We start from the raw sequence: 21,729 nt of genomic DNA on the forward strand, positions 1-21,729 counted from the left end.
AGCTGGGTTTACGCGGCTTTAATGCATTTTAACTGGTTTGAACCCGTTCTGCTCGGGACTCGGATTGTCACAGCCCTGCCCGAGGCACCGGGTCCTGCCAGTGCAGCGGCGCTGAGGGCCGCAGCAGCCGAGCTGAAGCCCCGCTCCCCCGGGATCACGCCACACCACATCTCACACCTCCGACGGCGACGACGCCTGAGTCACGCCATCTTGCCAGCCGCCGGGGGTCACGTGATGCCCTCCCGCGGTCTCGCGATACTTTTCGCGAGCGCCGCCCGGCCCCCGTTTCCCGCGCGCGCGCGCGCCACTGAGCTCTCGCGAGAGGCGCGTGCTGCAGACGGGGAGGACAAGATGGCTGCGACAACGGCGATGGCGCTGGTGAGGGGCGGCGGGGCCGGTCCGGGCCGGCGCCTCGGGGGCAGGACACAGGGCGGCCGCCAAGGGGGTCCGCCCGGGCCGGGGTCTCTCTGGGTGGCGTGGCGGCTCTGAGGGGACGGCGCCGCTTCCCGTCGGTTCTCTTCCGCTTCTGGGCTCCCGTTGTGGCCTCGTCCCTGAGGGGAAGGTGTCGGTGTTCCCCCGCGCGGTGCTGAGCTCCGTCCCCCCCCCTCCGCCCCCCCCCACTCCACGGCAGGGGCTGTCCCAGGCTCGGCCGTGCCGCTGCAGGCCGCTGTGCTGGGCCTGCTGTTCCCCAATCCGTGGCTTTAAACGCTTCTCTTTGGGCTCCCGTTCCCAAATTCGCCTGTCTCAGTTGGGCTCGGTTTCCTAAATCTGCTTGTTTAAGTGCTGCTCTGGGGCTCCCGTTCCCGAGTCCGCCTGGATTGCGTTTTGCGGAGCTCTGTGGCCTCTGGGAGGTTTCAGCCCCCGGCCGGGTGCGGTGTGGGAGCGCAGCGGTGTCGGGTGTTCCTTTTCCTGGGGCTGAGCCTTGACAGCCGCGGAATGCTGCCGGGGTGCCGGGCCGGCTCCGGGCTCGCTGGGATTGCTGTGAAACGGGAATCGGGCTCCTGCAGGAGCTCCATCCGACCCCCAGAGCTCCTGGAGTGCCGGCCTGGGTCTGCCGGCCGTGTGGCACGGCAGGAGTTCATTGTGGGGTTTGTCTCCTGTTCCCCATCGCTGTTTTCAGGGAAAATACGGGATTTCTCTGAGTTGCAGCTCTGGTTCCAGGGCAGCTCAGCCTTCCCCTAAGGGGCCGCTGCTGATCCTGGGAGGAATTGTGTGTCCTGGAGTTCCTTTTGTGAATTCAGTGGGGTTGGTGCTCCCATTTGGGAGGAGATCTAAACAACTCTCGCTTTGTTTCCTGCCTCATTTTTTCCTTAATCCATTGGACTGTGACATTTCCCAGGTTAGTGCTGGGAAGGAGGGGGCAGGTCTTGCTTTGTGAGGTTACCTGTGATTCCGCGGGGGATGGGAAGGAAATAACCTGGCCTCAGAATTCCCATTTACCCAGTGGGCATGCCTGCACAGGGGTCTCCAAGTGTGGGGATCCATGTGGACACACCTGCACAGGGCTCTCCAGGTGTGGGGAATCCCTGTGGCCACACGTGCACAGGGCTCTCCAGGTGTGGGCAATCCCTGTGGACACATCTGCACAGGGGTCTCCAGGTGTGGGGAGTCCCTGTGCACACCCTTCCAGGTGAGAGGACAGGAGGAAATGGCCTCAGGCTGTGCCAGGGGAGGCTCAGGCTGGACACCAGGAGGAATTCCTTTGAGGAAAGGGTGCCCAGGGGGGTTTGGAGTGCCAGTCCCTGGAGGTGGCACTCTGGGGACAGGTTGGGGACAGGTCACAGGTTTGGCTTAACGGTCTGGAGGTGTTTTCCAGCCCCTTGTGATTCCATGGTGGCAGAAGCAGTGGGAGTCACACGAAGGCAGCTGTGTGGCTGCCCGTCAGATGCAGAAATCAGCTTTGCTGCTCCTGGGGAAGGAGCCCGGGAGGCTGGGTGGGACCTGTGAATGTTCATTCCACGTTTTCAGGGAATCCTGGATGGCTCTGTGGGACAGATCAGGGCCAGGGGATGTATGTGGAATTCCCATGGAATCCAGGATCCTGGATAGCCCCTTGGTGTGCTGTGGGACAGACAGATCCTAGGGGGATGTATGTGGGATTCCCAGGGAGTGCAGGATCCTGGATAGCCCCTTGGTGTGCTGTGGGACAGACAGATCCTAGGGGGATGTATGTGAGATTCCCAGGGAGTGCAGGATCCTGGATAGCCCCTTGGTGTGCTGTGGGACAGACAGAGCCCAGGGGATGTGTGTGGGATTCCCAGGGAATGCAGCTGTGGGAGCCATTTGCTCACCAAGTGCTGCAGAAAGGGCCCATTTTGGGAGGTTTGGGTTCCTGCCAATCTCTAGGAACACATCTGGGGAGTAGTGGAGAAGCTTTGGATGTGCCCCATGCTCTGGATTCTGCACATGCCAGCAGTGACTGCCAGCACTGCTGTTCCCAGTTGGGAAAGAACATTCCACGGGGTGTGGGAAACGAGTTCCTAAAGCCACTGAGGAGTACTAAAGGTTACCGTGCCCACAAGGGCTTCCAGGCTGCCAGTGGAATCCCCAAGGGCTTAGATGGAAAATAGGGACTGAACTGGAGTGTGGCTGTACCCACTAGGAAGGGCCTTCCCTGGACACTCAGCTGTAGTTGAGGAATTTCTTTCTGGAAGAGGTGGGGCCATTGCAAGGGGCTGCTGCTGGAGGTTTGAAGTATCCAAGGAGCAGCTGGACACGGCACTCGGAGCTCTGATGTGCTGAGAGGTGGGGATCAGTCCCAGGCTGGACTCGGTGCTCTATCTGATCCTGGCATTCAGTGCTGCTCTGGCTGTGTTCCAGCCCCTGCTGGGGCCAGTGTGAAAGGACTCTGCTGAATTCCTGTTCACCCTGTCAGGGAGCAAGGGTAGAGCCAATGCCCTGGCCATGTGCTTCATCCTTCCTTTTTGCACTTCTGTCTCCTTGAATCTCCATGTGATCTGCTGTTTGTGGTTCCCAAATAAACGGGATTCTGTCCTTTTTGTGTGTTTATACTTCATGGAAGTTCTCAGCTCTATAACAGATTTCCAGAAATGTTTCTGCGCTTTTGGTGTTCAAACCCCCTATAAGGACCCAGCCATGCTCAGATGCCGGAATAGCAGCAGGAATCCAGTTCCCATTTATTTTTTTCCAAAGAAGCTCCTGTTCTCCTGCTTCCTCAACTGGCTTTGCTCGAGTTTTTCTCCCACTTTCCTCCTTCCTCTGGCTGTTATGTGATGTGGTAATAAGGTTTCAGGGGAGGAGCCTGAGCACAAAGCCCCAGGTGCTATTGTCTGGCCCCAGGGAGCTGGGCTTGTTCCTGGTTTCTGGGAGCAGGGTTATCCCGAGGAGCCTGGAAAGAGGAAGGCAGCACTCTGGGCTCTCTGAGTCTCAGGGTGGAGGCTGGGATGGGTTTGCACAATGTACTGCTTTCCAGGGAGCCCAGAGTGACAGGGTGATGATGTTCCTTGGCGAATGCTCCATGGCAAGGGATATATGGTCAGGAATTCCTGTTGGAGCCATTCCCGTGGTCAGCAGGGATCACTCCTGGATCTATGGGCTCTTCCCAGAGGGATTTGTGAGGGCAGAGAGCTTGGAGCCAGCAGTGCCTGGGTACCTCTGGGTCCTTCCAGTCTCAGCTTTGCTCTCTCTGCTGGAGCTGCGATGTTCCAGAGCAGTTTTTGGAAGCTGTGCCTGTTAATGAGCCCAGATATGTAAATTATATTAAAGTCAGCTGTGCAATGGGCTGGGTTTGGAACAATCACAACAGAACGGGCTCCTCACTTTTTTATTTTGAATGGTTACACTTGGCCGCCCTTCACTCTGTTCTTCTCCTTCCACATCTCAGAGCTCCTAAATGGGAATAATTGAGTTTTTAAAGCTGGAGGAGATGGTAGCAGCAGTGGGAGAAGGGTTTGTGGATTTTGAAATTGGCTGGGGAGAGGTCTGGGTGTCCAGCGGCAGAGACATGGGAGGGGACAGGGACAGCTGTTGACAAACAGGCTTCAGCCAGGTGGGAAAGGACAAGAAGGATTTTAAAAATTAATTTATTGGATGTTCCACAATCAAAATGAATCTTGGAGATGAGGGAGCCTTCTTTTCTAAACAAATGAGCATTTCTGGATTGTGCTTGTGGCCAGGTGGAGATGGCATTTCATTAGGGGACATGGTTGCTGGCCTTGGCAGTGCTGGGGACAGTTGGACTCGGCGGGCTATGAAGGCTTTTCCAATTCCAGCAATTCCATGATTCCATATCCCTTGCTGGTCTTGTTTTCAGCTTGGCTGTGGCTTTGTGCACTGGAGTTTGCCAGTGTGCAGCTCCAGCCACCTCTGTTCCCATCATCCTTGTGTTTCTTGTGTCCCAGTGCAGCCATGGACTTCTGAAGGGACATGGGGAACAGCTGCAGCTCTGGATAATGTCTGGACACCTGCAGAGCAGGATTTTGTGTTGGGAGGGTTTGTTTTCTGTCTGCTCCATGTGCACTGATCCTGGAAAATGCTCACACCACCCACAGGGGACTGGAGGCACAGAACCAGGAGTCTCATTCTTGCTGTAAAATGAGAGTCAGATGATTGAGGATTGCCGCGCTCCCGCCCCGGTTCCCTTTTCTCTCAGCCCTGGCTAGCTCTTGTGGGGCGAGGGCGGGCGATGGAGGCACCCTCCGCCGCTCCCAGCTGGGGTTTGGAGAGTGCCTTTGTGGGTTCCGGGCAGCGCTAGCAAGCCTCGCGGTGGTAAATGAAGAGCGGATCCTGCTGGGGGCTAAGTCTGAGTTTATTGTAGCCCAACGGGGCCAAATATCCTAGAACGGTGCCAGCCAACAGGAACAAGCACAAGGTGCTTGCACTGGCTTATAAACTGTAAGGGAGGGGTATCCAACGACCAATGGGGATAGGGATAGGGGGTGGCTCCGGGATGGGGGGGTATGATGGGGTCCAATGGGGGAAAGATATGGGGGGAGCCCCAGGTCCTCGCCCAATCACCCGGTGCCCTGAGTGGAAGCTTCTGGATGGATGGGAAGGGGCACCGAGTGATAGACAAGGCACCCGGGGGGGGGTAAAATGCCTCTTTCAGGGTGATGGATAGATACTGGGAAGGCAGGAAGGGAGGACAAGGCGGGAAAACTGGGGATAAACCAAGTTGCACACGGGGGTACAAAGGAATAAACTGATACATAATATAGGGATAATAAAACATACAAATAACGCAACTCCACAGAGGATATATCCTAAAATCCTGGAATGGCTGGGCTGGGAAGGGAAGCTGTGGCTGCCCCATCCCTGGAAGTGTCCAAGGCCAGGTTGGAGGAACTGGGCTAGTGGAGGGTATCCCCTGCCCATGGCAGGGAGTGGAATGGGATGAGCTTTGAAGTCCCTCCAACCCAAACTATTCCATGATTCTGTGACAGTCCAGGAAAAGCTTTGCTTTTGGTAAAGCTTCAGGTCTTGGCTCCTGCTCTGAATGGAGGTTTTTCCATGGATCCTTTTACTTGAAGCAAAGACATCCCACAGGAGCACATCCAGGACCACAGGCTGGGGATTGTCCCTGCTGGTTTTTGGGTGATTGATGGGAAATGTGGAGTTGAGAGTAGGAACCAGCTCTGTTTTGATGGATGGTGCTGCCAGAACCCCCATTCTGATTCCAGCAGTAGGATCCATGGTCTGAGCACTGGGATCCATGGTCCCAGCAGTGGGATCACCACGCTGCAGTCCCAGTCCCAGCAGTGGGATCACTGTGCTGTGCTGGAATCATAGTTCAGAGGGCTGGAGTGAGACTTCAGACAAGGGCTGGGAGTGACAGGACACAAGGAATGGCTTCCCACTGCCAGAGGGCAGGGCCAGATGGGATATTGGGGAGAAATCCTTCCCTGTGAGGGTGGTGAGACCCAGCCAGTGGTTGCCCAGAGGAGCTGTGGCTGCCGTGTCCCTGGAAGTGTTCCAGGCCAGGCTGGACAGGGCTTGGAGCAACCTGGGACAATGGAAGGTGTCCCTGCCCATGGCAGAGGGTGGGACTGCCTGAACTTTAAGGTCTCTCCAAAGCATTCCATGATTCTGTGATTTGGGAAAGTTTCAGAGAAGGTTTTAAAATAAGAACTTGAGAGAGCTGGGTGAACAGAGCTGGGAGGGAGAAGCAGGAGGAGAACATTGATGGGGACATTAGACAGTGGATCTTGTTGAGGGGATGGAGATGACATGAGCGAGGATTGGGGATTATCTGATTGTCTGTTCACAGAAAACGTGGCTAGAGAACTCTCTAAGTATACAGTTGCTGGGATGGCTCTTCCCGCAGAGAATAGTGGGAATATGAACTGGTTTTCCTGACATACAGCTGGGTTTGGGAAGGGTTTTTAGCCAACTGTCATGTTCTGACATGAAGTGCTTTGATTTTCTGGCAAGGAAGAGAGGTCACTCCTGTGAGAACAGTTTTCCCTGAGTATCTTCTGTCTCCTTAGGGTACGGAGTCCATTAAGATGGAAAACGGGCAAAGCACAGCAGCAAAGCTGGGGCTGCCCCCTCTCACCCCGGAGCAGCAGGAAGCTCTCCAGAAAGTGAGTAAAACTGGTGTCAATTTGCTGTTTGGGGAGTGGTGGTGTGTTTTAATGAGACTCTGCCACTGGTGGGGCCAAAGGGAATTCACCACTGGATCTCTGGGATCATGGCCATACTGGAGGGTCCCACAGTCACATTTGGAATTACTCGGGTTGGTTTAGGGTTCATGGACACTTTCAGGAACATGGTGGGGAATTGCTGTTGGGGTGGGTGAGAGTGGGTTTAATTAAAGTCAGTTCAGAAAAATGGCGTCCTAAGTCAGATGGGAATTCTGAGCTAGGGTGTGGGTGCCACAAGGTCACTGAGGAGCAGCTGCTGCTCCAGGAGCACTGAAATTGGGATCTGCTCCAGCTGGCCTGTCACTGTCCACACCTACACACATCCCAGAGTACCCCTGTCCTCGGGATGACAGGGACACAGAGCTCTGTCCTCGGGAGGCTCCATGTGGCTGTGCCTGGCTGTCACAGCTGTCCCTCTGTGTGAGGTGGCTGGCTCCTAGCCTCATTCCCTCTGGCTTCTCTGGAGCCAGTGGATGCAAACCCCCTTGTCTATTCTCAGGTTTCCAAAGCACACCCCTCAAATCCCTGGGTTAGATCCTCCTGTTCCTTGGCAGCTCCCAAACACAGCCATGGAGACCAGGTGCCAAGGGGTGGCTGAGTGTGTGTCCTGGGGAAAAGCACAGGTCTGGGGATGAGGTTTGTCTTGGCACTGGGCCTTGGTGCTGGCAGCCTGGAATCTCTGGCTTTGCCACATTTGGGGAGGACTGAGAGCAGCCCCAAGGGAGTCTTGCAAGGGCAGGCAGAGCCAGAGGTGAACTGGGGCATTTAGGGAGCAGAGCCAGGGAGGAGCTGGTGTGGTTTGGGAGCAGACGCAGAGCAGGCCGGGTGTGCTGAGAGGGCAGAGCCCAGTCCAGGGTGGCCATGGGGAGGGAGGTGGAGCCCCTTCCCTCCTGTAGCACCCGTCTGTGCAGACGCTCTCTGAGAGGAGAGGACTGGAGGAGGCCGTGCCCCGCCCTGGGCCCTGCAGGTAAGGGGCTGCGGTGGGGTGTGAGGGCGGAAGAGGGGGAATGCCGAGCTCCCGGTGCATGCTGCTTCCCTGCGCTGCCCCACACGGCATTCTCTGTGTCCCAGGGCCTCGAGGTGCTGGGGAGCTGTGGGCAGTGCCTGGTGCTTAGGGACGGAGACCAGAAGGTTCTGGGAGCTGTGGTGCAGAGCCAGGCGTCGTTCCCTGCCCCGCTGTGTTGTCCTGCCCCTACAGCCCCTGTTTTCCTTCCAGGCCAAGAAGTACGCGATGGAGCAGAGCATCAAGAGCGTGCTGGTGAAACAAACCATCGCCCACCAGCAGCAGCAGCTCACCAACCTCCAGGTGAGACCCCCCTGCGAGCCGCTCCCTCTGCCTCGTGCTCCCCCCAACACGGTGGAGTTCTCAAGGCCCTTGGAACCAGAGCACAGCCCTGAGCCTGCAGCTCACCTGGGCACCCTGACTAACCTCACAAATTGCCCGCAGATCTCTTTTGTTCCAAGAGGAAATGGTTAAAAGTTCCAGTCCTGTTGGATGTCCCTTCTTGAGATACAAGAAGCCAAAGACTTTGCCGTGGGCTTTGCTTCTGAGCCATGTTTAAGGTGGTGAGGGCAGAAGAGATCCTGGGAACAGTGTCCTATCACCATCTCCTCTGCCTGAGGGAGGGTCCCTGTGTTCTTGTGTCCTAGTGCTGCCCCGTTTCTGTCCCCTGCACCCAGGTGCTCTCAATTTTGAAGTTCTGTTGGCTGTTCCTGCTTGTACTGGAATGCCCCCACTGGGAGAACCCTTAACTAGGGTTTGACCTCCCCTCCTTCAGACGTTTCTGGAACATGTCTCAGTGTCTTTACTCAAAGTCAGGAAGCCCAAAACAAGGGCTTTGCCTGAGGAATCCCCGTGGATGTGCTCTCCCTGCCCGGCAGCTGAGGCCGTTTGGGGCTGTGCCTGGTTCTGAGGGTCTGCTCTAGTTGAGGGGCTCCTTTTAAATGCTGGGGGTGAATCAACAACAGTGGTTGCAGAGGTTACTATTGCCTTGAGTCCCCCCTGGGATCCCACCCTGCTTCCCGAGGCAGCGGCAGCAGCACATCCCCACCCTGGCCTGGTGGGACCGGACTCAGCAGGGTCCTGGCGCCGGGCAGTCCTGGGGACCAGGCAGTGAGGGCCGAGGAAGGAGAGGCCTCTCCGCAGGTGCCCCTGTGCCGCCGCTCTGCTTGAGTTTGTACAAACAGCCGTAGTATGCTCAGCTCCAACAGACTGAACTCTGTCTTTACTGTCTTTCAGATGGCAGCAGTGACAATGGGCTTTGGAGATCCTCTCTCACCTTTACAATCGGTCAATAGACATATTCACTTCTTCTGGGGCACTTGTCTTAGTCAGGGCCTAGCGTGGGGACGTTCGTAGTGGTGCCAATGCTCTTGTCCGCGCCCAGCACAGCCCTCCCACATCCCCACCTGTACTGGACACGCCCAGGAGCAGAGCGAGGTGTCACTGCCCCGAGAAGACCCCAGGCTGTGCAGTCTGCGGGGACACTGCCACTCGGGGGCAAAGACAGCTTTAGATTTCCACCAGTTCTGAACACACCCGTGAAATTGTGGGAGCTGCATTTCTAGGGATGCTACAGTTCTGAGGTCCTGACCTAAAACTAACGGCCAAGGTAACTCACCAAGGGGCGATTTCTTGTGGAACGACCTCCCAGCACCCAGAGCCGGCCGGTGCTGGGGAGGGCCGGGGTGCCGGAGGTTGGTAGAACATGGTGTAGCCCAGGCTCAGACTCTCTTTACTGTGCACGGTCCAGACCAGGGCAGTATGGCACGTTCTGAGTGCAGCAAAAGCAGGATGGAAGGGACAGAACTGCAGCACTGATCAGAGCACTTGGGTGAGCCTTTGTGCCCTTTCTAATCAGGGGCCACAAAGAGCTGAATGACTGGGCACAATCCATCCTCTCCTTTTTCTAAGACGTGCTGGACAAAGTGTCCTGTGACTCCTCTCTGTGCCCAAAGGTTCAGTTGTAAATTCATTTGTAAATACCTCTCCATCTTGCTGGAAAATGAGATTTGTGCCTGGCGTAACACATGGGTGGAGGTTTGAACTCCAAGAAAAAGGGCACTGAAGTGAAATCCCCAGTCTCCCTCCTTTGGCAGTGGGTGGTGTATCAGTGGGGAGCCAGAATGGATGTTCTGGAGCAGGGGGACGTTTGGAGTGGAGCACAGCAGCCATCTTGGTGTGCATTTGGCAGAGATGGTGTCGGAGCCCTCATGCCTAGGAACTCCCCCATCCCCGGAGCTGCTGTCTGACAGTGGAACTCCAGCAATTTGGCCTAAATCGTTTCTGGCTCATTCTCCCCAGCTGGGCACAGCTGAATTGGTGGCACAGGAAAGTTTTAATGGCTTATGACCCCTTTTCCTCAGCCATTCCTCCTTTGGGACTCACACATGGACACAGCCCAGGAACAGGAGCCTGGTACAGTTCAGAGCAGTCAGATGGGCAGATGCTTCATCCCAAAGCCCCCTTTATTGGCAGATGCTTCCCATTCTTGGCAGATGCTTCATCCCGGAGCCCCCTTTTTGCATCAGAATGCACAAAGTGCAAACAGCCCCCTGTCCAGCACTTTTCCTGTTGCCAGAGTTTTCCAGTTCCTTTGTGGAGGCAGCACAGCCTGAACTCCCTGAGCTCTGGGTCTCAAGGCCTGAGTTACAGCTTCCTATGGGCTCAATCCTCAGCGTCACAGTGTAAGATTCCCACATCCCTTCGCCATCCCCTGGTGTCACTGTGTCATGACTGATGCTCGTGCTGAGGCTTGTGCATCACTTGCTTTGATTACAAGAGCACCCCAAGGTGGGGTTTTGGCCTGTGCTTAAAATAACCTCCCAAATCCCTTTAGAGCAGCATTGCACAGCTAAATGTGGAGGCTGCTGCCTGGCTGAGGCTTCAGGTGCTTTTCCAATTTACAGGAGGAGAAAGAGGCCCAGGGAGCAGTGAAATCAGCCTGGGGGCTGCTGAGAGCAGTGAGATGTCCAGGCAGGAGGCCCTGACACCAACTTGTGCTGAGCTCAGGTGCCCAGGGCACATCCCCTATCTGGATGCTCCTGTTGGTGACCCACAGAGACCTGGAGTCAGCACAGCCCATCTCACCTCTGCCTTCTGCAAGTCCAAAATCCCAGAGTCATTAAGGCTGGAAAAGACCTCCAAGGTCATCAAGTCCAAGCTGTGCCTGATCCCCACATTGTCACCAGCCCAGAGCACTGAGTGCCACATCCAGGTGTTCCCTGGACACCTCCAGGGATGGGGACTCCGAACCTCCTTGGACAGCCTCTTCCAATGCCTGAACACCCTTTGCAGGAATGAATTCTTCTGCTGTCTGAAAATCCTGAGTCCTCCGTGCTCCCCCACCTCTCCTTTAGAGTCCTGTGGCAGGGCAAAGTGGGGATTTCCTCCTGCAGAGGCTCCTCGGGAGAGGCACCTCCCTGGGACACCCAGGGTGACACTGGTGGTGGCTCTGACCCCCTAAACAGATATGCTGCAGACTGAGGGGCTTTCCTGCACCAAAGCTGAGAATGTGCTGCAGCACCTGGGAGAGCACCCAGCCACTGTCCTGCATGTGTACGTGCCATAGTCCTGCTGGTCACAGCCTGCAGAGTAAAGAGAGCCATGGCCCAGCCGTGCTGGGAAATCCTAAGCCAGGCAGGGGGCAAGCTGGATGTCACCTCAGGAGCAGCGGCTGGGGCTGGATGTCACCTCAGGAGCAACAGTTGGGGCTCGATGTCACCACAGGAGCAACATTTGAGGCTTGATGTCACCTCAGGGGCAGAGTCTGGGGCTCGATGTCACCTCAGGAGCAGCAGCTGGGGCTCGATGTCACCTCAGGAGCAGCAGTTGGGGTTTAATGTCACCTCAGGGACAGTCAGGGGTGAGAGCTGTCCCTGTTTGCAGCATCCTGTAGAGAATGGCAGGAGTTAAACTCTCGCAGGTGGTTTCCTCCTGTGGCCAGTGGCAGTCCTGGACAGGTGCAGCAGGGTGCAGGAGTCCCTTGGGTACAGGCTGTGTCCATGCTACTGTGCCTGTCATAGATGAGCTCTCCCTCCCTTTGGCCTGTAGCATCCCCAGGCAGAGCTCCTGTACTCATCAGGGCACCCCAAAAATCAGCCTTGAGGAGGTTCTGAGTGCTTTCCCTCTGCCCCAGGAGACCCCAGGCATGGCAGAGCTCCTCTGCTCATTAGGGCACCCCAGAAATTGTCTCCTGAAGGCCCTGGTTGCAGCCCCTCTGCCCTGGGGGTGCTCGGAACTCGCTGCTGTGGTGCTGGGCAGGGCCGAGGCATCACCTGCTGCTGCTGCACGTGCTCTGCACCAGCCTCTTCCTGCCCCAGGTGTGTCCCACCTGCCCCAGAGCCATCCCCTGACATGCAGGCAGTGACTCCTCCAGAGCCCCGAGGCATGGCCACATGTCCAGGGCCATGTCCCTCAGCAGCTCTAGAGCTTCTCTGGGGGTGACAGACATGAAGGACACACTGTGCTTTGCTTTTGGGATCCCTCCTGTGAGGAATGGCTGGATTTGTCTTGAAAACAGGCTTCCAGGCAGACTTAGGACACCGTAGCAGGAACCCTGTGTGCAGCCCCTGCGTGTTGGGGCTGCACCAGTACAGCCAGTGCCACCAGGCAGGGATGAGTACTGGCACCACACGCTTCCCAGGAGTCCCACTGGGCCATGGAAGTGTTTGGCTTTGCTGTTGAGCTGTGGAAGTGGTGCCCAGTACTGGATCTCGGACTGCCAGGGGTGGGGGGAAGCTCTGGTACCAGAGGGAGCGGGGGGGGGGGTTCCCAGTTCCAGACCCTTTGCTGCCGGGGAGGATGGGTGGGGGCGGGAGTGCCGATGGATCTCTGCTGTTGGGGGGGGAGTGGGAGGGGTTCTCCCAGTGCCCAGAGCTGAGCCCTTTGCTGCCTGGAGGGGGAAGCTGCCCTAGAGTGAAGGGATTCCCTCCTCCTGCAGGTGTGGCTGGAGATGAGATCAGGCCGGGGGAGATCCGGTCAGAGCAGCCGAGCTGTGTCTGCCCCAGGACGAGCCGGACTTTATCCGGGACTGAGCCGGACGGATCCGCTCCAGCGCCCTGTGCAGCGAGCAGGGAAATCCTTCTGATCCAGGCTGTGCCAGAGCTGCCGCCAGGGCTGGCTCCCGGGAGGGAAGCAGGAGGGGAGGAGGCCCCGGTGGCCACGGCCAGCCCAGCACTGACCAGCCAGTCCTTGTCTCGCTACAGATGGCGGCTCAGAGGCAGCGGGCACTCGCCATCATGTGCCGGGTCTACGTGGGCTCCATCTACTACGAGCTGGGGGAGGACACCATCCGCCAGGCCTTCGCCCCCTTCGGGCCCATCAAGAGCATCGACATGTCCTGGGACTCCGTCACCATGAAGCACAAGGTGGGATGGGGCTGCTGGGAGGTTCCCTGCCTGTGACACAGAGTGGAACTGGGTGAGCTCTAAGGTCCTGTCCCACCCAAACTGTTGGGGGATGGCCCGGATCTGGCAAAGAGCAGGTGAACTGTCTTGGGAAGGGGTGGAATTCTTTGGGGGCAGCAAGAGCTGGTGCTGCTGCCCCAGTGATGCGGCAGCAGTTTTGGGGTCTTCTGCAAGGACATTTCTTTCAGCCATGTGTCCTAAACACAAAATAAGCAGCTTTGCAGAATTCTGGATGAGAAACTGGGAAGGAATTTTTCCCCATGGGGGTGGTGAGGCCCTGGCACAGGTTGCCCAGAGAATCTGTGGCTGCCCCATTCCTGGAAGTGTCTTAAGGTCAAGCAGGATGGGGTTTGGAGCAACCTGGTCTAGTGGAAGGTCTCTACAATCCAAATCATTCCATGATTCTATGATTCCCAGCCTTCAATGAACATTCTCTCTTCAAGGCTTTCCAGATGAAGCCAAGAGAGTAAAGGGCCTCTATCCCTGTGAAGAACAGGCTCCTTTTAGCGCTGGGGGTGAATGTTTGCAGCTCCCTGATCTGCTTATGGCAGAATTCTGTGGTGGGAGCCAGGGCTGTGTGGGGTGAAGTGCATGGAATCAGAATCGTTGAGGTTGGAAAAGAGTGCCCAGAGCACTGAGTGCCACATTCAGTCATTCCTCAGACATCTCCAGGGATGGGGATTCCACACATCCTTGGACAGCCCCTTTCAATGCCTGACCATCCCTTCAGTGAAGAAACTCCTCCTCATGCCCAGCCAGAAGCTCTGGAAGTGCTGACAAGGCAGCAGCCATTAGTTGGGTGGGGTTTTGCTGCAGGACCTCAGAGTCTGAGGGGCTCCAGAATCAGATGTTCTTGGGGGAACCTCTGCAGGCCATTTTCTGCCATAATAAAATACTTCTTTAAGGAATCTTCTTGGGCCACGAGCAGAAATCAGTGTGGTGGGAATCAATTCCACCTGCAGGCATCTGGTCCATGGGAAAGCTCGGCTGCATTAGACTGGCACAGCTGGTGTGATTGACAGGTGTCTCCTCCCATCCCAGGGCTTTGCCTTTGTGGAATATGAGGTTCCTGAGGCTGCCCAGCTGGCCCTGGAGCAGATGAATTCTGTCATGCTGGGGGGAAGGAACATCAAGGTGAGTAACATGCCTGCTCTGAAAATTCCTGCTTCTCTTTTCCTGGCAATAATGGTTTCATGCCTGGAAATGCTCCCCACGGCACTGTGATGGGGGAAGGAATCTAAAGACTGTTCCCTGATGAACCTTGATGTCCAGCATGGAGCACACAGTGGCTCTGGGTCCCTCCTCTCCAAGGAGAAACCCCCAGCCTGCAAGTCCCACCTGAGATTGGCTTCAGGTTTTCCCACCCACACATGGAATTCTTTTGAAGACAAAGCCAAGGTGATTCTTTATATATTTTATGGTGTCTCTGACACACCCTGAGTGTGCAGAGTGCCATGGCCCAGGGGGTTTAGGAAAGAGGTAGGAATGCTGTGAATTGCTTGCAGAATGCTTCTCAGTCCCTGAAAGTTTAGCAGGTCAGGGAAGGTAAATTGGTACAGGGAGGAGGGAGCACAGCCCAGGACCTGGGTAGTACAGGCTGTTCCTGAACCTTTTGCCTCTGAGGTGTGCTGTGTTTGCACGGGCAGGGAGGGGCCAAGTGGTGTCCTGCTCCATGGACCATCCATGTCACAGAATAATGGAGCTGCTCACATGGGAAAATCCCTCCCAGCTCATGGAGTCCAGTCTGTCACCAATCCCCGCCTTGTCACCCAGCCCAGAGCACTGAGTGCCATGTCCAGACATTCCTTTGATGTCTTCAGGAATGGAGACTCCAGCATCTCCTTGGGGAGCCCCTTCCAATGCCTGAGCGCTATTTCCTTGAAGAGATTCCTCCTGATGTCCAGCCTGAACCTCCCCTGGCACAGCTCGAGGCTGTTTCCCTTTGTCCTGTCTCTTGGTCTTTGGGAGCAGAGCCCGACCCCCCTAGCTGTCCCCTCCTGTCAGGGAGTTGTGCAGAGCCACAAGGTCCCCCTGAGCCTCCTTTGCTCCAGGCTGAGGCCCTTTCCCAGCTCCCTGAGCCCCTCCTGGTACTCCAGGCCCTTCCCAGCTCCAGTCCATCCCTGTCCCTGCAGGTGGGGAGGCCCAGCAACATCGGGCAGGCTCAGCCCATCATTGACCAGCTGGCAGAGGAGGCCCGGGCCTTCAACCGCATCTACGTGGCCTCTGTGCACCAGGACCTGTCCGACGACGACATCAAGAGCGTGTTCGAAGCCTTTGGGAAGATCAAATCCTGCACCTTGGCCAGGGACCCCACGACAGGGAAGCACAAAGGCTACGGCTTCATTGGTACAACCAGCTGGGGCAGGGCAGGGGTGTGTCCTCTGCTCCTGGGGGTGGGTTTTCCACCCTGGTGAGGGAATTACTTAAGGGGTAGGAGGAACTTCGGAGCAGTTCAGGGCGGGATTTAGAAATACAATTTGTAGTGGCTGTGAGGGGGTGAGGCGCTGACACAGGGTGCCCGGAGAAGCTGTGGCTGCCCCAGCCCTGGCAGTGTCCAGGCTTCATTAAGCAGGCTTGGAGCAGCCTGGGATAGTGGAAGGTGCCCATGGTAGGAGGCAAGGAGTGGGACTGGAAGGTCTTTAAGGTCCCTTGCCACCCAAACCATTCCATAATTCCATGATGGAACAACGAAAGGCTCATTGGTGAATCTCCTCCTGCAGAGTATGAAAAGGCACAGTCCTCCCAGGATGCCGTGTCCTCCATGAACCTCTTTGACCTGGGCGGGCAGTACCTGCGGGTGGGCAAGGCTGTGACGCCCCCGATGCCCCTCCTGACCCCGGCCACACCTGGAGGGCTCCCACCTGCAGCTGCTGTCGCTGCTGCCGCTGCCACCGCCAAGATCACGGCACAGGTGAGACACGGGGGTGGAACTGGGGAGGGACAGGTGAGGCACAGGGGTTGAACAGGGGAGAGACGGGGGGGTGGAACAGGGGAGGCACAGGTGAGACACAGGGACAGCACAGAGCACTGCACAGGGTGCCCAGAGAAGCTGCCCCATCCCTGGAAGTGTCCAAGGCCAGGTTGGACAGGGTTTGGACAACCTGGGATAGTGGAAGGCGTCCCATTGCAGGGGGTGGGAGTGGATGAGCTTTAAGGTCCCTTCCAACACGAGCCATTCCAGATCATACTCTGTCCCAGGATTTCACACATGGAAATGTGTCCCTGGCACCTGGGGAGACACCAGATTTTAAATGATCTGGCACAGCTGATGAGAGCTTTATTTCAAGAACTGGTGGGCAAGGGTGGAGAGAATTCCTAGTCTGGAAATCAAACCAGCAGTGAGGGAAAAATGGTTGCAGGAGAGGCTGAAAGAGAGCAGGGAAGGACATGGAAGGGGCGAGGGATTTGGGGCAGGAGCAGCTGTGTGGGCTGCACTCTGGTTGAAGGTTGCTCCTGTAGCAGGGTGGAAGAGGCCTGGAATGACTTTAGGCTGCTGGGAAACAGGGAAGGGCGGTGATGGGGTGGGCACTTGATACAGAACTTGAGTTCTCTGATTTCATTTTCCTGAAGTACCAGGAGCTCCTGGGTGGGACCACTGGGCACAGATTCCAATGGCTGTGCCCCCATCCCTGCCTTGGGCAGCAGGATCCGTCCCCCATGCCACTGTAGCCCATGGAGCGAGAAAATTTCAGCACTGTTGTGTTGTGGGATTTTCTTGGGCAGGAATTGCTGGTCAGTGCAGCCCGTGGTGCTGCTGCAGCAGAGCTGAGGCTCCAAAAGGCTTTTTGGGGAATGTTCCCTTGGATCAAAGGTGGAGGCAGGAGTGGGAGGAGCTCCTCCTCACAGGGAGCTCTCAGGTCCCCAGGAGAGATTCCACAGGTCTGGAGAGCTCTGCAGTCAGGGCAGGGAGGAAGTTGAGACATGGCTGGAATTACTTGGATCAAAATCACTTTGGGAAGGAAGCATGGACTCTGCTTAAGTGAAATGGTAGGGATGTGGCACAGACATGGGTAAATCCTGCTGTTTTGTCAAGGAACTGCAGGATCTGTTCCTGTGAGGAGAGTGGCACTAAAAAGAGCGGAATAAGGGTCACCTTTGTCTGCCAGAGGTAGGAAAAGTCAGACTTGCCAGGAAGCAGAGGAATCAAAAGTATTGGGAGAAGTTTTTTAGCCATTCCAATGAGAAGTGGGGGCAGCAGGTGACCAGTGAAGCCAGAAATTCCAGTGGTTTTGTTCCAGCACTTTCTCATTCCCCTTCAATAGGAGCTTCATCTCCAGTGGAAATAGGAGTGGTCTTGTGGGCAGTGGGAGCAGAGCCCTGATGGGATAAGTTGGATCCCAGAGTTTGGGCATTTATGTGGAGGAGAGTTGGGATATCCCAGCAGCTTTGAGTCACAGATCCACTAATATCTGGGATGGAGGGACAAAACCTTGGAATCTTCTGCTCTGCCACATGAGGGATTACAGGAGCCCTGAGAATACAAGGAGAAGAGAAGGATGTGTGCAATTAAACCAGGACTACAATGGCCTGGAAAGCAACAACAGTCCAAAAACATTGGGATCCTGGGGTGTGGTTTAGGCACATTATTTTCAGTACTTCCATGGAAGTGCTTATTGTTTAGCTGGATGTTCCTCCTGGATGTGGTTGGAGTCCTGGGCATCTGGAGTCAGAGTGTCCACTGGGATTTGAGTTCCAGGAGAAGATTTTTCTTCCAAGGTGCTTTTGCTTTCCTGCTGGGCTGGGTGCCACCTTTACCTTCCCTGGCAGCACTGGGAGCTCCTTAGGGTGGGAGTGTGGGGCATTTCCCAGGTGTAGGGCAGCTGAGTCTGGCTGGGTCAGCCACATCAACTCCTCTGCAGGGACATCCCTGGGGCAGGGCTAACCCGAGGTTTTCCGCGTGTCGTGCAGGAAGCCGTGGCAGGAGCTGCAGTGCTGGGCACGCTGGCAACCCCGGGGCTTGTGTCCCCTGCCCTGACCTTGGCCCAGCCCCTGGGGGCTCTGCCTCAGGCTGTGATGGCTGCACAGGCCCCCGGTGTCATCACAGGTGGGTCCCCTCCTCCTGGTACCTGTGTCCCCTTTCTGCTGGCGCTTCTGTGCATCCCCTTCTCTCTCTTGTGTCTGCCCTCCTCCCGGCACTGTGTCCCTTCCTCCTGGCACGTGTCCCCTGTCCGCAGGCACCTGTGCGTGTCTCCTCTTCTGTCACCTGTGTCTGTCCCTTCTTCCTGGCCCGTGCCCCCTTCCTCCTGGCATCTGCGCGTCCTCTTCCTTCTGTCATGTGTGTGTGCTCTTGTCACCTGTGTGCTTCTCCTCTTGTCTCCTCCATGTTGCTGCACATGTCTGTCCCCTCCTCCTGTCACCCATGTGTGCTCTTCCCTTGTCAGCTCTGTGGGTCCCCTTGCTCTTGTCACTGGTGTGTCTTGTCATCCATGTCCCTTTTCCACAGTGGCACTCTGTGCCTGGGGTCCACTGGAAGCTGGAATGGTGCTCCTGACCCTGCCTGGGCCAGAGCTTGGATGTTTCATGGATTCATTTTGGTGTCCAATAGATGGGACAGACCGTGGGTTCCCAGCAGGAACACCTGGCATGGGAGGGAAAAGCTGGATAATTGGCACTGGGTATCACTGAGCGTTGTCCAGGTGATCATGGCCTGGGTACCACAGAATGTTGTCCAGGTGTCACCACTGCCTAGGTGTCACTGACCATGGCCTGGGTATCAGTGAATTTTTTCCAGCTTCACTGACCGCTGTCCAGGTGTCACTGACCATCACCCAGCTGTCACTGACCACCCTCCTGTCCCTGTGCTCTCCCAGGTGTGACCCCTGCCCGGCCGCCCATCCCGGTGACCATCCCGCAGGTGGGGGTTGTGAATCCCATCCTGGCCAGCCCCCCAGCCCTGGGGCTGGTGGAGGTGAAGAAGGAGAAGGAGGAGGAGGAGGTGTTCCAGGAGTCGGAGCGGCCAGAGATGCTGAGTGAGCAGGAGCACATGAGCATTTCGGGCAGCAGCGCCCGCCACATGGTCATGCAGAAGCTGCTCCGCAAGCAGGAGGTGAGTTCAGGAGGTGACAGGTGCCACCCCTGCACCTTTCCCAGAGACTCAATCTGTGGCTTGGGAAAAGCTGAGCACAGCTAAATAGTCTTATTTAAGGTTTAAAAAATTTAAAACCCCCCAAATTACAAAACTTTTAAGCATTTTTAAATAAAATGCTCTATCCCAACCTGTTTGGAATTCTGAGCCTACAAGTTGGCCTTGGTTTGGGCTGTGAGGAACAGCCAGAAGAAATGTGTTCACATGGAGCCTGGAATGGGATGGGGCAGAGCCTGGAATGCCCCGGATGTGCAAGGGCCAGGTGCACAGAGCAGCCTGCCCAGAGGGGAGGTGGAATTTCTGTCCTTGAAGGTACCCAGAGGCCACCTGGACACGGCCCTGGAGCTCAGGCCGGGTGACTTCAGCTGTCCCTTCTGATCTGAGATCCCCAGGGGCTCAGTCATGGAAGGGCTGGGTGCAGGTGTGGGACCTACCTTTGCATCCTGTTGGGCACCCAGAGCACCTAGGGATTCCTTCTGCTTTACTGGGAGGGGAAGAAAGGAACACAAAGAGAATTGTGACAGAATAGAGGAAAAGCCAAAAATACCTGGGTGGCAGCAGCACAGGGAAAATGAGAGTGGTGCCCAAGGCTCATTGTGCTTCCAGGGTGTATCCCAGGAAATGACACACAGCATTCCCAGCCCAGGGGAATTCTGATCCAGGGGCCAGCCCCTCACCGCCAGCAGCATACGGACCTGGAAACTCAGTAATTATCCCTGAGGACCTGAACCAGCAGCCCCATGGCGTGTTTCTGCAGTGGCCAACAGTGGGGTTTGGGGTGCTGGGATGTGTCCTGTGCGTGTGTCCAGGCTTTAATTCCCTCCTGCCTTCCCTTGCAGTCCACGGTGATGGTGCTGCGGAACATGGTGGATCCCAAGGACATCGATGATGACCTGGAGGGAGAAGTGACAGAAGAGTGCGGCAAGTTCGGGGCTGTGAACAGGGTCATCATCTACCAGGAGAAGCAGGGCGAGGAGGAGGATGCTGAGATCATTGTCAAGATCTTTGTGGAATTCTCCATGGCCTCAGAGACTCACAAGGCCATCCAGGCGCTCAACGGGCGCTGGTTCGCAGGCAGGAAGGTGGTGGCCGAGGTCTACGACCAGGAGAGGTTTGACAACAGCGACCTCTCAGCATGAACTGCACCCCACGGCTGGGCCTGGAGCTGGGAATGGGCCCAGCTCTGATCCCAGGGCTGGGCTGGGCTTAGATCTGGGGCCTGACTCTGATCCCAGAGCTTGGATCTGGGGAATGGGCCCAGCTCTGATCCCAGGGCTTGGATCTGGGGATGGCCCTGACTCTGCTCCCAGGGCTGGGCTGGGCTTGGATCCAGGAAATGGGTCTGACTGATGCCATGGCTTGGCTGAGCTTGGCTTCTGGGAATTGGTCTATCTCTGATCCCAGGGCCTGATTCCCTGATCCAGGGAATCAGCCCAGCTCTGGTCCCAGGGCTTGTCAAAGCTTGGATCCAGGGAAGTTGTCCAGCTCTGATCCATTCCAAGGCTTGGCCAAGCTTGGATCCAAGGAAATGGTCCAACTCTGATCCATCCCAGGGCCTGGCCAAGCTTGGATCCAGAGAAATGGTCCAACTCTGATCCATCCCAGGGCCTGGCCGAGCTTAGATCCAGGAAAATGGTCCAGCTCTGATCCCAGGGCTTGGCCAAACTCAATCTGGGGAATCAGCCCAGCTCTGTTCCAAGGAATTGGCCAAGCTCTGCCCTGGGGACCAGCCCTGCCCCTCTTTGCCTTCCAGGATTTTTGTAGCTGTGTGTAAAGGACATTCCAGGACATTCCAGGGCGGGCACAGGGGTCTGGTGTCAGATAAAAATGCAAAGAAAGCTGGTGTCATTTTGTGTGTGTGTGTGTGTGTGTGTGTGTGTGTGTTTGTGTGACAGGGCTGCCACCCCCTCGGCTCAGGCTGGCCCGGGGCTGGCACTGCACTGGCATCTCCACAGTCCAAGGTGGCACCCCAAGGAGCAGGGATGGGCTGAAGAGGGCTGGGGTTGCCCCTGCCCAGCCCCGAGCTCCCTCCAGCTACACTCGGGTCAGGACCTGCGGGGCAGGAGCAGCCGTTTCCCTCCAGGACCGGCCCCAGAGGGTTGGGATGAAGCCAAGGGGAAATTTGGGATGGGGGATCACCCGGTCCTGGCAGAGGGAGGAACTGGGGGTGCTGGGAGGGAGCCCTGATCCAGAGAGCTGAGCTGAGCCTGCGCTCAGGAATTCCACAGCAGTAGGATCCAGCAGGAGGCTGGAGGAAATCATCCTTTTACTTAAGAAATGCAAATCTAAGCGGAATGATCTCCAGGGGAAATGCAGCAGGGAATTCCGAGCCCAACCTCCCTCTGGGGCTTGCTGCCAAGCTTGGGGATGTCCTGCAGCAGAGCCTGGGAAACTCATCTAGGGCTGGAATAACTCAGCCTGGAGCAGAGCCAGGAGGCTGAGTTCCACCGCTGGGATGCTGGGGGCTGTGGCAGCTGAGGTTTGGGGATTTGGGATGCTGTGTCTGCAGCAGCTGGGACTTTGGGGTGCTGGGATTTTGGGATGCTGTGTCTACAGCATCTGGGATGTTGGGATGCAGGGATTTGGGGATGCTGTGCCTACAGCAGCTGGGATTTTGGCATGTTGGGGTTTTGG

At 56.6% G+C, this 21,729-nt stretch overlaps 1 protein-coding gene across 2 annotated transcripts; it reads left to right on the plus strand.

Moving 5' to 3' along the window:
• The first annotated feature begins 333 nt into the window (after positions 1-333).
• PUF60 (poly(U) binding splicing factor 60) lies at positions 334-20,933 on the plus strand. 2 transcript variants are annotated; one of them, XM_021544429.4, is made up of 11 exons: positions 334-378; positions 6,447-6,542; positions 7,819-7,908; positions 8,842-8,892; positions 12,810-12,971; positions 14,052-14,144; positions 15,143-15,356; positions 15,731-15,921; positions 17,919-18,054; positions 18,821-19,056; positions 19,935-20,933. In XM_021544429.4, the coding sequence occupies exons 1-11, from the start codon at positions 352-354 to the stop codon at positions 20,232-20,234; spliced, it is 1,596 nt and encodes a 531-aa protein (XP_021400104.2). In that variant the 5' UTR covers positions 334-351; the 3' UTR covers positions 20,235-20,933. The 2 variants fall into 2 exon arrangements, with proteins under 2 accessions (XP_021400104.2, XP_021400105.4); XM_021544430.4 differs by lacking the exon at positions 8,842-8,892.
• The last annotated feature ends 796 nt before the right edge of the window (positions 20,934-21,729 follow it).

Source organism: Lonchura striata, chromosome 2 (assembly GCF_050655825.1).
Source record: "Lonchura striata isolate lonStrDom1 chromosome 2, ASM5065582v1, whole genome shotgun sequence".
Lineage (NCBI taxonomy): Eukaryota > Metazoa > Chordata > Aves > Passeriformes > Estrildidae > Lonchura > Lonchura striata.

Excerpts from the sequence above, each read along its gene's own strand:
- PUF60 (XM_021544429.4), top strand. The coding sequence starts at position 352 with ATGGCTGCGACAACGGCGATGGCGCTG. Across the intron at positions 7,909-8,841 it reads AGCAGCTCACCAACCTCCAG|ATGGCAGCAGTGACAATGGG; the intron begins GTGAGACCCCCC and ends ACTGTCTTTCAG. Across the intron at positions 18,055-18,820 it reads GGCCCCCGGTGTCATCACAG|GTGTGACCCCTGCCCGGCCG; the intron begins GTGGGTCCCCTC and ends GTGCTCTCCCAG.